The 17,371-nt window shown below is 51.6% G+C and overlaps 1 protein-coding gene and 1 long non-coding RNA gene across 2 annotated transcripts; both read left to right on the top strand.

Moving 5' to 3' along the window:
* The first annotated feature begins 5,492 nt into the window (after positions 1–5,492).
* On the top strand, positions 5,493–8,589 carry LOC119090909 (uncharacterized). Its single transcript, XR_005093323.1, has 3 exons — positions 5,493–5,585; positions 5,806–5,991; positions 8,505–8,589. It is a non-coding gene; the product is annotated as an uncharacterized LOC119090909 (long non-coding RNA).
* Positions 8,590–8,634: 45 nt separating this feature from the next.
* On the top strand, positions 8,635–17,158 carry LOC119091067 (uncharacterized). Its single transcript, XM_037213783.1, has 2 exons — positions 8,635–8,714; positions 16,425–17,158. Exons 1-2 carry the CDS (start codon positions 8,680–8,682, stop codon positions 16,795–16,797), a joined length of 408 nt encoding a protein of 135 aa, XP_037069678.1. The 5' UTR covers positions 8,635–8,679; the 3' UTR covers positions 16,798–17,158.
* Positions 17,159–17,371: the final 213 nt, after the last annotated feature.

The raw sequence follows: 17,371 nt of genomic DNA, 5'->3' as shown, positions 1-17,371 counted from the left end.
ACCTGCACGCCCCAACTTTCCCGGAAGGGAAATGATAAAGACGGTGCGATGTCCTCTTCGAAGTGTTAAAGAGGTGTTTGCTGCAAGAAATGACCTCTTCTACGAAGTGCTAAGAGATGTTTGCCGCAAGAAATGCGGGATTGAAAGAGTTAGTCTGAACCTTTGATTGCATGGATTTCTAAGGTTGGTGCTTACACTAAGTAGCGCTTGTTGTGTGAGCCTTAGCCCTGTAATCTTATAAGGGAATTTCTGGTTATGAGCAGCATTTTTAAGAAATGTTTGCAAACCTTTTGAATGGATGAATTTCTAGGATTAGACCTCACGCTTGGTAGTGCCTGTTATATGAGCGCTGGCCCCAAGCACCCGATCGCGTGATTCCAGTTCTACGGCAGAACTTGAGGACAAATTAACGTGCCGCAATGCTCTGCACGGTTTGTCCTGTCCTGTCTTGTGACGTCACCTGAGCTTCAGCGCGGCCCCTGCCACCGACCGCAGGCCATACCTGCCAAGTGCAAAAGGCGAGCGCCTAAGGCGACCTGAACCCAGCCCGCCGCGGGTGCACGGGTCGGAAACCGGGCGATCCAGCCAACTGAGCCAGCAGGACGGCGTTCTCGGCGAGTTTTGGTGGACAGACGGATTTTGCTGTCAAAGCGGAACGTGCCACAATGTTCGCCAGGTCCGCCCCGCCCTCTGACGTCACCTGACCTCAGAGGTCAGAGCCCAGAAAGACGGGCGCCGTAACGAGTTCAAGATCAAATCAGAAAACTTTTGATGGCTTTCGAACGGTGGAAGGGTTGGCAAGTTTCACCCACGGTTGCCATGAGACAAAGGCACGCATTTTTCCGCGGCGCTTTGCTGAACGCTGTGACGATCCGTGTTCACAGCACGCGCCAGGACTGACAAAGGACGCGGGAGCAGCGTGGGGCTTGCGAGCCGGGGGCTGTGGCCACTTCCAGCACTTGGAAGCCGAGATGCGACAATGCCGGGTACAGAAGGTGTGACCCTCGTGTCCTAAAAGCTTGGATGCCCCTCACAAATGAATGAGACGGAGTGCGAGATTGACGGTGGGCCCAGCATGCACGCGACGGTAGATGTTCTGCGCATACCGTGTGTCCAAACCCATCCGTGCAAGTTATCTGTAACGAGGTTCCTAAAATGTAATAATGATTATTGGCTGAGCTGGTGGCGCTGGATCCAATGTCGCATCGACTTTCCACGCATCGACCTGTAAGATCGTGCTGATGCGAGGGGGGCGATGCCCAGCGGTACCGGCAGACCTTCACACTCAGGTGGGACGCAGCACAGCGGTGCCATGGGACCGCCACCTGGGTTAGTATGGCATCGCTTGTCTCCCACCCTGGCGGGAAGGACGGGCACCGCGGGGAATCGAACCCCGTACCTCTGGCTTCCCAGACGCGCAGCTTAACCACTTCACTACCGTTACCCGCTTCATAGGCATGATGCATGGATTTAAGTACTGCGTGCACCATATGCAATCGAGTGCTGTTGCGCCCATGGAGCGTTTTTTACCTCGCGGCACACATTACCAGCTGAATTCTCCAAGAGTATACTGCCGCCTGTAGAGTATACTGCCGCCTGTAGAGTATACTGCCGCCTGTAGAGTATACTGCCGCCTGTAGAGTATACTGCCGCCTGTAGAGTATACTGCCGCCTGTAGAGTATACTGCCGCCTGTAGAGTATACTGCCGCCTGTAGAGTATACTGCCGCCTGTAGAGTATACTGCCGCCTGTAGAGTATACTGCCGCCTGTAGAGTATACTGCCGCCTGTAGAGTATACTGCCGCCTGTAGAGTATACTGCCGCCGCCTGCAGCGTCTCAGTGTGCTGCTATTCAAAGGCCGGACTTGGGAGCATATGTGCTGTTTTAGTACAGCGACGGGTTGTTAATGGTAAGGGCTATTTTCGATACGTTTGTACCATAAGTGGCTGATTATGAGCAACAAATGTAACATGCACTGGAACCATCAGATTGTTCCAGACCAATGCAAACTAGATTTTTCGAGTTCAGTCCCGTTTTGTGCTGGTCAGCCATCATGTTTGCGTTAGTTCGAAAATAAAGGAATAAGGAGGCAGATGTGCTCCGAAGTCAGCACGCATTTCAGAGCATGTGTGCATAAATATCGCGAACTGGACGTGGAGCGGCAACCTCGACTGAAAAACACACACATTAGAGACTCTGTAAAAACAAACTGCTGGAACAGCTGGCACAAACAGAAAAGAAGGTAGTGGTAGAGAGTGTGGTTATGCCGTAGACATAGCAAAGCGTTGACCAAACCTCCTCACAAAGCGCCTCGCCAGGCATCTTTTGGTTGTTTTCGTGGCCAAGTGTTAAGCGTAACGCTAGAAACTTGCATTGCCTGGCCCTTGTGATCTGTTGCCATCGATACCTTTCACCGAGGGCAAGCCGGTGACGCGGCAACGTGGAGAGCTGTACGGGCTGTTGCCACGCAAACTTCTGGACGTCTGGCTACTGTGCTGGCCGAGGGCTCAGGACCACACCAGCACCAGTGTGTCCGAGTGGTGCCGCTGCAGACATGGAAACTTCTGGACGTCTGGTCACTGTGCTGGCCGAGGGCTCGGGACCACACCAGCAACAGTAGGTCTGAGTGGTGCCGCTGCAGACATTCGCGCACCGGTCTGCTCGCCGCTGCGCTCGCCCGATCTCAGACGTGTCGCTGCTTCTCGGAGCCTCGGAGCACGCCGTGCCTGACCGGCGGTCGCCTCCAGAATGGCAGGTCTCGGCCAAGCTGCCCGTCAAACTGTCTGGGCCCAGTGCGGGCGCTGGGAAGCCACACACACAGGAAACTTGTGGAGCACCTGGAACGATCTGGTCGTTTGTAACTGTGTGTAATGGACTGAACAAGATTCTAACCCTTTTGCCGTGAAAAATGACACCCGGGTTTTAGAGTTTATTCCTGCAGGCAAACGGTTAGGTATATATTTACACCCTTGTTCAGTCCCGTGCCTCCGCTGGAAGTCGATGGGTTTTTCTGACTCAGCGTCGACGATCAGAACAAGTGGTTACAGGAGGAAACGACATACACCATCCGCCTATACGAGCACCGCAAACAATACAACATAACAATTTTGGCTAGTCGTGGTGCAGTGGCAGTGTGATGATGTCTCAGAGCCCGTACAAATTGTAGGGTGGGTTCAACAACTGGCGAAAGAGCTACGGGTTGGTATGTGCATGCTTATTGGCTCCTTTCCAGTAAGACAAACAGTGTATATGTGAACATCGACTACCTCAAAAGCAGTTTGTCATTTAATGTAGCTTGCAGGAAGGTGTTTTTGCATTTGCAGCAGCTTTTCTGAAATGCACCCGCGAATGCAGCAGTGTTCCGTTACTAGCGACTCGTTAGCAATCAAAGCAAAGTTTTCGTTTTTGGGATGATTAAAATATTTCAAACAATCTTCGTCACCTAGGTGTTTTCTAGCAACTTTTCTCTCTTAAAGGGCGTGTGCCTAATGTTTTCGGTTTTCTCAATATACGCTTGAGGAGAATTTGGCAATTATCTATGGTTAATTTGGTTGCTAAATGTGCATTTGAGTCTTGCAACTGTTTTGATTTATTTATTGTTATCCATCCCATCTGTGGCTGTGGGTTCACAAATGCAATGCTAAAAGATAAACCAATCAGCGGGCAGGAAAGGACGAATACACTTGCATATATGTGGCAAGTAACTCCGCGCTAGACACATGACCAGGGGGTTTCATCCGTATCGTTTAACACTTTCAAAAAGTGGCAACATTGAGCTGCGTGGGAAAAGAGATGGTCTGGACACAAAGCCTGCATGACGTCATGTACGCCATATTTGATGACGTCAGTGGCACAGAAGCCCTTCAGTTAGCCGGCTGACTGCTACACAACCCATTAGTTTGAACGGTGAGTATGTTTTGGTGGCGTGCGGCTGGCGCATCCCGGTTGGACTTTGAATGAATTGTCTACGGTGTTGTCATGCAAACACAATTCTGGAAGGGAGATTGAATCTCGGAACAGTTTAACCTCATCAGAAATTTATATTCTTCTGTGGGGTGTGCATAACCTGGGGGTAAACGTCATGCGGCATTTGTAGCGCATCGCGTATCGCGGTTGCTTGGCGTCTCATATCCGTGGGTTGCGATCAGTTGTTATGACAACGCCTTGTGCGAGAGATCTCTTGTACGGTTTGTTTTGGACGATTGGTAACATTTAAAATGCTCGGCCTGTGAATAGTTTATTATGCATATGTGTACAAGCCCTGAAGTATAAAACTCTTGACTGCAGCGTCATAAGGCCAGTATCATAGGGTTTCACAGTACTTACCTTACTGTACTCACATCACTGCGATAGGAAGAGTGGGATCTATTACAAATCAATATTGCAAATGTCCATACACTCACACCTATAGACAGAGCAAGGTATGCAAGTTGAGCTGTTCAACTCTGCCACCAGGCACAAAAGGCACAGACAAGCATAAGGCTATCTAACGACAAGCCAGCCTTGGACAAGCCTGGCCATGGAATGCAATACACCACAAACGCCGCATGAGATGTAACCCCGTATTATATCATCATGCACGCAAAAATCGCACATTCTGGTGAGGCCAAACTGTTCCATGACTCACTGTCCATTCCAGAAATGTCTGCGAATATCGAAATGACGGATAAGTTATTCTCAGTCCAGCCGGGAACCGCCAGCAGCACGCCACCAAAATATACTCACTTTTCAAACTAATGGGTTGTGTAGCAGTCAGCTGGCAAATTGAGAGGCTTCTGTGCCATTTACGTCATCAAATATAGTATACTTGACGTCACGCAGGCTTTGTTTCCAAACTTCCTCTTATTCTCAAGCAAGCTCGATGTTGCCACTTTTTCGGACCGGACGGCTCTACCTCGTTAGATAGCCTTGGACATGGCCATTATTTTGGTTGCTTAGTATCGTAGAACAATCACATTTCCCGTGCGTCTAAACCCGTACACTCGCAGCCCTCAGCTGAATGTAAGCAACAAAAAAACATCAACGTAATGGCCATCGCTGCGTTCACAAGCTGCTATCAGCGATGACAAGCGACGTTCTCGAAAAGCCATTGGCTAGAGCTAACCAAACCTTTTCAATGATGTCGATGTGTTTACTAGTGGTTAATGCTTGGGAGCTACCCGATAGATTTGTTTTGTCATACAAACCAAAGAAAATTTGGAGGCTGTAGCAATATCTTGTCAGTGGAGGCGAACTTGTAGAAACCAGTCACAACAATATCTGTAAATCGAAATTCCCTATTATCATACGTGCACAGTCAAAATCCTAACTTGACTAGACACACTCCCTTTAAACATACTGGCGGAACGTTGCAACTATCATGCGCGTCTCCAACATGGTGGGAACCTGCAAAATCGGATCACGTGCCGTAAAATGCATACTGCTGCAGTGCTTGCTGAACTTTTTCGGCACATTAACGTTAGTTTGGCGAACACTTTGTAAGAGAGGCGACAATGTCTTTCAATCCCAAAATTCTCCCGAAAGAACCAACAACTACAGTTCACAATTTGGCAATGCATGTCTTCTCCGGAGATGCCTTGATCAGGTATCTATCCACTCAGATGACATGAGAACGTTTTTGTGTCCAGTTTGGCCAGTTTACCTCTCTGCAGCCGTGTTCTATCCAGCTCTCCAGCAATGACGTCATCGACAGCTACCGTGGCCGGATGTCTCGACCGGCCGCGTGGCTCAAGAGCCACCACGCGGGGGCGCCCGCTGAGCGGCTCTCCGCGCGCCCCGAACTGACCGGCCGCCTCTCCCCGCAGCTGGCCGAGTCCATGGCAGTGCTCGGCAGCCTGGCGTCCTGAGCCGACCCGTGCGATGCATTTCTGGGTAGCGAAGCGGAGTCCGCACGCCTGGAGCCATCACCACGTGTCCTCGGCCTCCTGGTCCAGCGCGCCGCGGCCCCGACCCAAGCGCTCCGCCCCACCCATGCCGGCGCCCGTGCACAGGTGAGCGACGCGCCACCGGCGGCGGTCACGTGGTCTCGTGGCCACGCGGCCACACGGTGCACCTGGTGCATGGCTACTAGCCACGAATCTAACCCTCGTGGTCCAGATACATGTCTGGTCTGGTGAACGCATGACGAATGGGGTACGCATGGCCCACATGGCTGGTGCGATCACATGTTGTGGATGGCCACATGTTGCACACGACCACACTGCCACACTGGTCACACTTGCAATCGATGGGACGATCGGCAAGGCCACTGACAAGTGGCGCGACCACCACTGACTTTGCGTCGGCCCGACAAGTGACGCGACCACCACTGACGCTGCGCCGGCCCGACAAGTGACGCGACCACCACTGACGCTGCGCCGGCTCGACAAGTGACGCGACCACCACTGACGTTGCGCCGGCCCGACAAGTGACGCGACCACCACTGACGTTGCGCCGGCCCGACAAGTGACGCGACCACCACTAACGTTGCGCCGGCACGGCGGTGCTGCCACGCGCTGTGCTGGGCACATGTGGCGTGCTGAGGCATAAGCGCCGAAGGATTTAATAGGGACGAGTCATGACACTGATGTCGGAGCGTGACCTCTCAGGTCGGGCGGGTTACCGTCCGGTAGTGGGAGGGAAACGGGCACTAAGTGCTCAGGACCACGACTTCTCGGGTTTCAAGAAACGGATGTGCCCGAGGGAGGGTGCACTGACATATTGCAGTTTCGATATTTGCTGTTCAGTATGCTTGGGCCAATAGTGTGCTTCCTTACACAGCTGGGAGCTACATGCACAGCTGTCTGGCGACGCACATCCGCGAAGTCCCAGCTGCCTCCACAAAATCACGTGTTTAGTAACTCTTCTGTGAGTACATTATTGTGTGCCAAGTACCATCTTTCGAAACATTACGTTTGCCAAGTGTTCACCATCTGTTGAAGGATCAAATGAAAGCGTACCAAAAGATAGCATATTACATTAGCATTTCACCGTTACCCCAAATGTGCCTAAGTTTCCCCAGGCTCCAAAATAAAGACCGGTTAGCAGGAGCACCACCTCTTCGCCCTTCAGTCGAAGACCGGGGTGTCACTTTCTCAAATCGGCTCTGGGGCTCAGCCGAACAGGCTGGCCCAACCTGCCCCCAAAACCTGGTTTCCCCCCCCCCCTCTTTGGCCCACTTTAATTGTAGTCCTTAAAGTTGCAAACATATTTAACTCAAAAAAGCATGTTTTGTGACTGCAATGTTTTTTTTTCCTGCGGAGGAATGAGAAATGAATTTCCATTTGAAGTTAATATGAGCTGCTTTTCAGTGCAAAGCCTAGAATTGGATATAATTTACAGAAAAACATTTTAGTTCCTCTTACCAAGGGATCACTGATGAGTACTGCTGTCGCTGATCGTGTTTTACGACCACCGCAGCCACGATTATGCAACACATACACTTGCCACTGATGGAAACAACATGCATTAACTTTTATATGGACCACCCTGGACTTTTAAAATCTAGCGCATATTGCAGTCAATTAGTCTCTATCTCAGTCCCGATGTAATCTTTGGGAACACTTGTCAAACACTCGCAGATTGGCTTAACATATGAAGAACCAAACATTCCAAACCAAAACAAACCAAGACAAACCAACCAAAAACCAAAACATTCGGTACCTACAAGGTACCATTTGGTAAGAAATTAATATGACACTGATATGCATTTGGCCACATCACATCAATCCATCACCTAATGAGGGGCAGGGCGGGTCGTCGCATCTCACTGACAGCGAGTTTAGCCCCTATTGCGGAGCAGCGCTCAACACAGGCAGGGACGTATGCGGAATTTTCCTCATTGGAGGGGGTGTTAAATTTGTCTGCCAACTCCTGCGTATTTTCATCGCATTCTCGTGAAATCGTCCAGTATCTGACGTAAATCTCTTGGTTGAAGGGGACATTTTACCAGATATTTCCTCCAGGGATGCAACAGCGATTTTGGTTTTGCTTGAGCTGAACGTGAAGTATCGAATATTTTTTTTCCAATGCTCTTGAAAATGGTCATGTTCTTGGGAAGAAACTGCCAATAGCGAGACGCTGGTATTAGCGTCACGCATCGATGAATGTGCACGTCAGTCAAGTCAATGCAATTTATGGCAATTCGGTGAGTGGGCGCCACACTGCCTCTTTGGGTGAAACGCAAAAACCGTCATGTGATTGCGTTGCAGTCTCCATGTAGGCCTTTTAGTTCTCTTCTGCTAGTGCCAAGCATTATTTTGAGCTGCTATCGTGTTGCATGTTTTCTTTTAAACCTCCGTGCAGTGGAAAACCACTTTTTAAGTATAATTTTCCAAGAGTTGGATTTTTTGGGAGGACTGGAATATAGGGCCTGCTTACTTATATCCTTACGTGAGCGAGCTGGGTTAGGCCAGCGTGAGGACATTTAAAGACAGCCAATTTGTATGCACCGTACTGAAGATCACCTTGCTTACCATGACGTCATCACGGGCTTCGTCCTTGACCAAGGTCACGTCTTCCTCAGGTACCCGCCGGTGCCGACGGTACAGCGCGAGGCTTCGCGCCGATTGGCTGAACACCAGCGGCCGGCGGCCAATGGCGAATCGTCGCGCCAGCTTGCGGCGCGCGCGGATCCTAATCAGGAGGCGCCACGTCAGCCTGACCTGTCAGAGCTGGAGGCAGCCGTCCTTCTGGACGAAATGTCCGATGACCTCGACTGTGACCCGGCCAGGAAGTAGGTTGCTGACTGCGGGGGGCTTAATGGGACGGATTTTCGAGTTTGACTTAATGGTAATTGTGTGCTTGATAACACGCAATGCAGCGCCTGCGGTGGTGAGTAATCTATGGAGGCATCTTTCGCCAGCTTGGTGGACTTGTATTTGCGATCCGCACGCTGTGAGACTACAACTTAGATATTGACGGAGTCGGCTATCTACGAGTGGCCTATTTGATCATCGGATTTTTGACAAGCAGTGCCTTGGTAGTCCCAAATGCTCCATCTACAGATGCGTGTTTCGCAAACTTTCTGCTCCTTGTCTTGTCTGCCCCGCGTTCACGTTAGTTCGTATCTAACTGATCCTTCGCGTTGCCTTACCATTCAGGCGTTACTGCTGTCTTGCCAGTCAACCACTCTCGCTGCCTCAGATGTCCACAAAGTAACCGTATGGGTAATGTTACTTTTACCGCATTGGGTGCACTAGCACTTGATTGCCTTGCAGGCCCTACCCGATGATGGATCCTTGGCTCCTTCTCCGTCACCTGAATGGTATCTTTGTTTGGGTCCCAAGGCTGGGTATATTTTCTTCTGGCTCCACTGAATTCGATCACTGGATTCTCCAGGCAGCGGTCAAAGCCATCTTCAGTCCGCTCCCTCACCCCAGTGGGCTGACTTTTCAGCCAGTGTGGGTAACTTATAACTGCATTCCCTGGTTTTTGGACCGTTCCATTCATTTTTGACTTCTTTCTGAAACACGAGGTATTGTGCTATTTTGTATTCCCATCTGACGCAATAATAGATTGTCAGACGATAAAGGCTTCGCCTTATAACACTTCAGCTAGGCTCGGTGATGTTATCCATGATGACATCGGTGATAACATCGGTGATGACATCGGTGGTGATATCTGTGAGGACAACGGCACTAACGTCAGTGCTGTTTTCGGTGGTGTAATCTTCTGGGCTAGGTAATTTCAGAATAACGAGGTTAAGGAGAGAAGTAAGAAGTGGAAAATACTGTGGTTATCCTGGCTATCCCAGTTTACTAGACGCACTCGAGCAGCAACACCAACCAAGCCAGAGGTGACGGGTCGTGTTCGTGTTCCGCCTTAACCAGCAGCTGGTCCAGCTGTCGGCGGGCTCGTGACCGATGGGTGCAGCCTGCTCTTCTTGGACCGAGGCGCTATGGTGATGCGGGTCAGGCAAGGGTGCTGGCTATGGGGGGGGGGGGGGGGGGTGGATCCGCGTACAAACTGTTCCAGTCATCGGGCTGCCAAACTGTGTGCGTTTCGAGTTCCGATGCGGCCCCGGCGTCGGCATCGCGACTGGGAAAGTGCGGAAAGAGGTGGGGGCAGCTGAACCCCGTCAGGGACTCGTCGAAACCCGTTGGACCGGGCATGAGAATACCTGACCTGACCCTGAGCGCTTGATAGCTAGCTGCTTTGGAAACGACGGGAAGGCGCGCAGTGCAGTGCTCGCTGGGAACGTGGCCATTCGGGATCAACTGGGGCGGGGATTTGGACACCGCATTACATAGATGGCTTTATGATACCACATAGAACGGAACCACGCCCGTATTCAAACTCATCACGCCATATGTTCATCGTGCCGAGACGTTCTCTGCATGCTGGGTCACATATGTTGGTCATCAGGACAAGGTTGCACGATGCTGCGATTGTCCCCCGACTTGCTGACGTGTGTGCCGGAGAAGGCAGGGCGCTCCTCCGCATCAGACTGCACCAACACGAGCTTCGCGCAATGAACTTCGACAGACTTCAATTAAGGCAAAACGGTGCGGGATGTCTTTTGGTGCTGCATCGGAAGAAAGACAGTTACCTATTGGCACGTGCCAAGAAGACATACATCATTGAAGGTGCGAAGTGCGTATTGTGCGTCCGCTGCAACGGGAATCGCAGATCGCAGGTTTGCAATGCGTCCCCCGTCAGGGCATTGCCAGTCGTGTCGTGTATGCGGAGTGTGCGTGGGAGCTGCAGCGCATGCGGCCCGCCCGCCAGCCACGGCTCGGCCTCAGGGCTGCCTTGGCTCGGGGCTCCCGCCCGAGCGCCCGCGCACGCGCCGATGTGCGTCCCCAGTGCCACATATGGGGCGGGTACAGGCGATACCGAGTTTGGCTGCAGTGCCACCGCCCTATTACAGGTTGCCGTCTGTAAGGTCTCCTTTACTCAATACACCCTTCAGCCATGGGAATGTGCCCGTGCCGCACTATGCTAATCAGCTGCACCCGGTCGTAACGAACACATGTACATTTTTCCAGCACCTGACTCTAAGTTATGAGAAGCTTTCAGGAAAGCTTCCGCGAGCCCTTTTCTTCTATGTTGATAATCACAGATAACTGTGAAAAGTGTTAATAATGATTAAAAGAAGCGCGAATAGTAACTGTGTAAAGTATTCCTTGAAGTATTATCTCGACCCGACGTTTCTAGCCAACCCATAAGGCCTACGCCAGATCCCTTTCCTCTCTCGCCGTAATCTGGGAGAAATGAAATAGTCAGTGGTGGTTGGAACACTCACCGAATCATCTACATCCATCGCCACTAAACGAAGCTGAGTCCAGCAGCTCACTTTCGTCACCAGCGGCTCCGATCTCCAGCCGTTCTCTCGTCGCCAGCGGCTCCGATCTCCAGCCGTTCTGTTGTCACCACCGGCTCCGATCTCCAGCTGTTCTCTCGTCACCGTCGGCTCCGATCTCTAGCCGTTCTCTCATCACCACTGGCTTCGATCTCCAACCGTTCTCTCGTCACCATCAGCTCCGATCTCCAGCCGTTCTCTCGTCACCATCGGTTCCGATCTCCAGCCGTCCTCTTATCTTCACTGGCTTTGATCTCCAGCCGTTCTCCTGTCACCAGCGGCTCCGGTCTTCAGCTCGTTTCTCGCCACCATCGGCTCTGATCTCCAGCCGCTCTCTTGTCACCATTGGCCGGAATCTCCAGCCGTCCTCTCGTCACCATCGGCTCCGATCTTCAGCCGTTCTCTCGTCACCATTGGCTCCAATCTTCAGTCGTTCTCTGGTTGCAGTGGAGACTAGATTACCGCTGCCTAATGTTTTAAAACGTTGCGTTACCATGCATGGCTGTTCCCTTCCAATGTTGATTTTAAACGAGTCCTGATGTGCTTCATGAGCTGCCGAGCTCTTAAAGGCAGACCTCGCCTGGGCTGAGCGCTGCAGAGACCAGGTGTGCCACCGCGAGCAGACCCCGCTTGGACTGGGCGTCGCAGAGTCCAGGTGTGCCACCGCGAGCAGACCTCGCCTGGACTGAGCGTCACAAAGACCAGGCGTGCCACCGCGAGGCGGCTTTCGGTTTATCTGATCTACCATAATGTGCAAGGATGGCGATTTCAGGTTCGCCGTCTGTCAGGGATGCTTTACGGTCGGCCTCCTACCGCTCCCAGAAGCCGCGAATCGAACATCTTTGAAGTCAGTGTGTCTCATATAATTATAGTGACATACGTATCACATATTTTTTGCTAACCCATTGCTTACAGCACCTTGATTGCTGTACTTCAGTTTAGTCTATTGTTCCGGTCAGGACCATAGGCCGAGTGAGACTTATTTAAACTAGGAGAGCATTGTCAGTGGCCCGGCCGGACTATCCTAGTCTCTTAAAAATGATAATTTTACGAAGGCCGATGGCACGTTTGTGAAGCTTCCAGCAACAAGAGCAGCGATTCTTTACCAGATGTGCTGCATAAACATGTGGTTATTTGCATGCAAACTGTTTTGCCAACCGGTGTTTTCTTGTACCATAAGAATTTCGTTCCGATTTCTTATTCCTCAGTCGATTGCTTTGGAAAAGGATGCTATTCAAATTGCGTGAATTCTGAATGATACTGCTCGTAACTGGACCTGATATTGGAGATCCGGCTTCGTAGTGCCACGAGAACAACCTATACCTGCGGAGGAAAAAAACGGAAAATGGCCTTGGTTAAATGCTGACCGATGTGACCGTCCCCCTTAATTGAGTTGCTTGTGATTTGTTCGTCCTGAAGCTCAGTTGGCTAGAGTGCTTGTCTTCCGATCCAGCCACCCGTGACGGGGCGAGATCGAGTCGCTTTAGGCGCCCTCCACACAGTGTCCTAGAATTGCCGACTTTGGGTGTGAAGCAACACCCTATCACGAGAGATTTTTCACTCCTTTTCTTCATATTTTATGTGAATTTTTCACTCTTGCCTGACATTGTCTAATCGCACATGCCAAACCCCTATTTCCCTTTCTGAGGATTTCAGACGTCTTCCAAAACCGAGCTCCCTTGAAACCACCAAGCATAAACGAGGCTCCGCAGAACCTGGACACCTATGGCTATGTCCTACCTCACCTACATCTGAATCATGTCTATGTATGCACAGAGCAAGTGCGCCAGGTACCTCCAAGCCCAAGAACCCCAGCGACCCCAGCCGCTTGCACGCATTAAGTTTGGTTTGTTTACGAAATGCATCAGAATCTGCAGCTGTGCGCCAAATGCAAGGTTTTCACGCGTTCCCCATTTTTTGGTCCAATCACCACTCCACGAAAGCAGAGCCTGGTGTATACACCAGCAAGGCCTGGTAGAGAATTTTACTCCACGCGTTTCTTTTTTCCCGGGAAACTTGACCACTAAATTGCATCACTCCCGAAATGCATGAGTGAAAAGTTCAAGAAATGCCTTCTAATTTGAAGTTACAAGATGAATATCACCAATTGAGCACTTGCTTTAACAGATTTTAAGTCAAATCAGCTGATTACAAAATTATGGGGAAAGGTGCCAGTCTTTATATTTATTTAGCTATTTTTGTTTTTCTTGGTATCATACTGGTGTGATACCACTTTATCCTTCCTTCCTTTTCGATTGTCTTTAGAGGTACCATCTGGCCCTTAAAATTTTGACCAATTTCTCTGCAAGATGCTCCAACTGCAAACTTGCACGCATTTCATACACAAATTTGCATTTGAATAAGCGACAAAGATTGCGCTAGGCAGTATGTTCTTAAAGCAAAACGTTCGACCCGGGTCATCTTAGGTCAATGGCCTGTTCTGACCTCTACGAAGACAGTTGAAGATGCATAATGCGGTTCCTGCTGTCAATAAATTCGAATTGAGCACCCGAAACTATTCCATACAGCAAGCCCTGAAGCAATAAATCAGGTTGGTTTTGACCTTGGTCTGACCATCATATTTGAACTTAGGTCAACGTAATGTGCTCATTCAATATTTGTGGTGCCTAAGAAAGCATTTCAGAGATGTACGTCTTCGTCAAACACCCCGTTGTATCAGATTGAACGATTCCCTAAAAACTCCCTTCGCTGAAACCATGGGCTGACTTTGACATGTTATAGGTCAGCGACCTTACAAGGTACATCTAAAATTTGTGTGACCAAACGATCTGCTATGCAATTTTCTACAGCTCTGCAAAATTTGGCGCAACTATGCCGCGCCGTTCAGAAACCATTCGGGAGCGCGTGTTAATGTATTCTGCTTCACTTTAATAGCCTAGGATGTTAAAAAACGAAATAGTTTTGTCAGGTTCCTGATATTACGTCCATGCCAACTGGAAATAGATGTCTTTGTTTGCTGAGGCATCAGTCACTAGCATAAGCTCCATATTTTGTGAATTGATCTTTTCACTCCCGCAGGTCTCTTTGCGATGGAATTTTTCACTCCCACCCTAGTTCAAAAGCGATTCTAGCTCCCTGCCTCCACATGTATGGCCTGCGGCCGGTGGCAACGGTGGCTGAAGGTCAGGTGACGCAAGAGGATAGGACAGACAGGGCCCACCATGGCGGCACCATAAAAGTTTCGACGCCAAGCTTTACAGTTGACCTGTATTTTTCTATCGCTTAGTAAAGGTCAGGGATCACACAACAACCTCTACTGGGTGTGACCTCTGATCCGAGAAATCCATCCATTCAAAAGGTTTGGACTAAATCTTTGAGAAAAATAGAAGGGTGTGAAAGCCAGCGCGCAATGTCGCGTTTAAACGAAAGATCCGCCCGTTTTGGTACTTTTTGAAAGACTGGCTAGATCTCAGCAGCCAGACCAGCTGAGGACGTGGCATCAACTCCACAGCGCAGGTGTATGTAGCGGCTGTAGCTGGCGAGGAACTGAGCACTGCCGGATCCGTAGGTGTGCCGGTCTTCGGCTGGAAGGCGGCCGATGTTACTTGCTTCGAAACCTATCTTCAACACGAGGCGCTGTGACTTCAACCGAGACGGCTTTGGCCTTGAGAATCCCACGTGCGCAGGGTCCTGTTCTTCGCAGCCGCCATCAGCCGAACGCTGTTGCGTTTTTCCGTCTCCATTTCCCTAACAGTAAAAGTGTCGCCAGATCCAGATGCATTGATGATCGCTAGTGCGTATTGGCGATTTCCAGCAGGGGTGGTGGGGGGGGGGGGGGGCGTAATGGCCCAATGGTTGATTTAGTGGCGTGACGGTTGAGTGCCTAGCGGCCTTCGCTTGCTCATGGGAACTGGGTTTAAACTCGTTTGCTCTATGGCCGCTGGGCGCCAACACGGCGTCTGTAGCTGCTGGTGAGAAAGCAGGGCTGAAGATGACGTGCGTCGCGTTTCCTGATTCAATTCAAAATATAGTCGGCCAATTGTCAAGTCATGTGATCCGTGAGTTAGCACGCCAGTGCCGCTTTCGCGCACTGCCGGCCGCTAAATTATCGTGAGAGGTACTTTCCAACGCATTAATGAAACCCATCGGCACCGGCCGGTACAGGCGTACGGATCCAGCAGTTTAATTTTGGGCATCGCCTTTAGGATGAACATGAACAGTTGACAGCTACACACCTGTTGCACCACACGAACGACCGCCAGGCTTTCCCCGAGGAGAGACTGTACCAACGTCGATATGTGGTGTTGCCTCCCCACCAGGGAACATCGCGGAATGACACGTTGAACCTGACAAGTTCCTGCTTTGCTATCAAAAACGGGCTTTAATCAGCGACTCCACACATCCCAGTCGTCGCATGAACGTCACCGCATTTTCATGATCCAACTGATAATCCGCTATGAGCGCTTTTAAGGCGTAACAGATCGGAGATCTCGATGCCGAAAACCTATTTTGTTTTAACTGTTTACTTCGTCTGGCTTGAAATGTTCCAACTTTTGGAACGCACGTGTGGAGGACTTTATCATTGTACCCAAACACGATGAACATGACACGGTACCATCCATTTTTGACGAAAGGTCTTAAAAACCAAGTTGTTGTCTGGCTGTCTTTTAAAGCTCCTGATAGATTTCTGAGCATTCCTCCGTATGTACTCCTTGCTCCTCCCACGGTTCTCTCCCAACAGGTCTTCGCTAGACATTTATCTACAGACGCACCTATCCGTGCGATGTTATCAGCTCCCTGGATGTACCTCGTCCGTTGTGCCATTTTGTCTTTCCTCTGGTCCTATGCGAATGACACTGTACGTCCCCCCTAAATCATGGATGTCTCTCAGTCTCCCCTACCCCACAGTTTCCAGCCAGACTTCCTTCTGACCCCCTGGCTGTCCTCTAGCTAGCCCCGGCTTTCGCCGGCTCTGGAATTTTCTGCCTGTCGCTTCATCTGACCCAACGGACTCGTCCTTCCGACTCGCTGATCGCGCTTGTGCCCTCTGTGACATGTCCTCCTCGTCATCTCCTGGGCGACTGGTGTTCACCAACTGTCTGTCGCTCCCCTGCGCCCTGTCTCCCCCTCCCCCATGGAGCCCTCCCGGACGGCTTCCCTGACCCTATCGATGCTCGCCAGATGCCAGTCCTGCTGCTGCATCGTGGTCGTCACCATCCTCGTCATCTTCACACTCTCCCTCGCCAAGATGTACATCGGTCACGACGTGCACGACGTTCACGACGAGCAGAACGAGCTCACGGGCATCATCTTCCTCGTGATGCTGCTGTTCTTCTTCTGCCTGCTGCTGTTCTTCGTGCGCTTCTCGGTGCTGCTGTTCAAGAAGCGCGTGCGGGACAGTGCTCCGCGCGTGCCGGCCAGCTGCGGCGATAGCGGCGCGCGCCAGAGCGAGACCGAGCCGGCGCCCACCGCCGCGCCTCCGCCGTACCACGAGGCGCTGCTGCTGCCGGCGCCGCTGGCGGAGAGCCCGCCGCCGGCCTACGACAAGCTGTAGGGCCTGCCGCAGGTGTGGCGGCGTGTCGGCCGGAGCAGCGGTCTTCCGTCGGTCGGCGGTGGAGGCGGCGGTCACCGAGCGCCGGCGCGAGCGGCTTCTGTACGGTCAGCGATGCCAGTGGTGCCGACGGGAAGCGGGGACAGCGCCGGGTGATGTGGACTGTGGAGTTAGCCGTCCGTCCGGAGCAGGAAGCGGCAGGCACTGTGGGAGACGAGCCTTACTCCAGGCCGGATTTGGGTCCAGGGCGGCGCTGGAGCCTTCCGACCAAGTCAACTGCGACACTCCTCGGTGGCTGGTGCGTGTCTGGTTAACATCTGGTGCACGCGTCGCGTGTGGTGCGCACCCGCGCAAACTTGGCCTTTGTTCGAAGCCGAGAAGGAAAGTTGCGATATGTAGCTGGTGCCACACCGATCCATGCGACGTGGTCGATATCCGGACGGCACGCATGCGGTGGCTGGCGAGGTGCCTCGACCGCTGTCCGTGGTGCTGCCGGCACTGCCGGAGTTTCGGATGCGCCTGTCCACTCCGTTATCTTCTGGTCTTCCGGAGGTCCGCTGACGACCGACAGCCGGGA

Source organism: Pollicipes pollicipes, unplaced genomic scaffold, assembly GCF_011947565.3.
Source record: "Pollicipes pollicipes isolate AB1234 unplaced genomic scaffold, Ppol_2.1 Scaffold_3216;HRSCAF=3773_pilon_pilon_pilon, whole genome shotgun sequence".
Classification (NCBI taxonomy): domain Eukaryota; kingdom Metazoa; phylum Arthropoda; class Thecostraca; order Pollicipedomorpha; family Pollicipedidae; genus Pollicipes; species Pollicipes pollicipes.
This window is presented reverse-complemented; position numbering and strand designations above follow the sequence as displayed.

Coding starts and splice junctions, on each gene's coding strand:
- LOC119091067 (XM_037213783.1), top strand. CDS start 8,680: ATGTCCGATGACCTCGACTGTGACCCGGCCAGGAA. Junction 8,715..16,424: donor GACTGTGACCCGGCCAGGAA/GTAGGTTGCTGA, acceptor GATGCTCGCCAG/ATGCCAGTCCTGCTGCTGCA.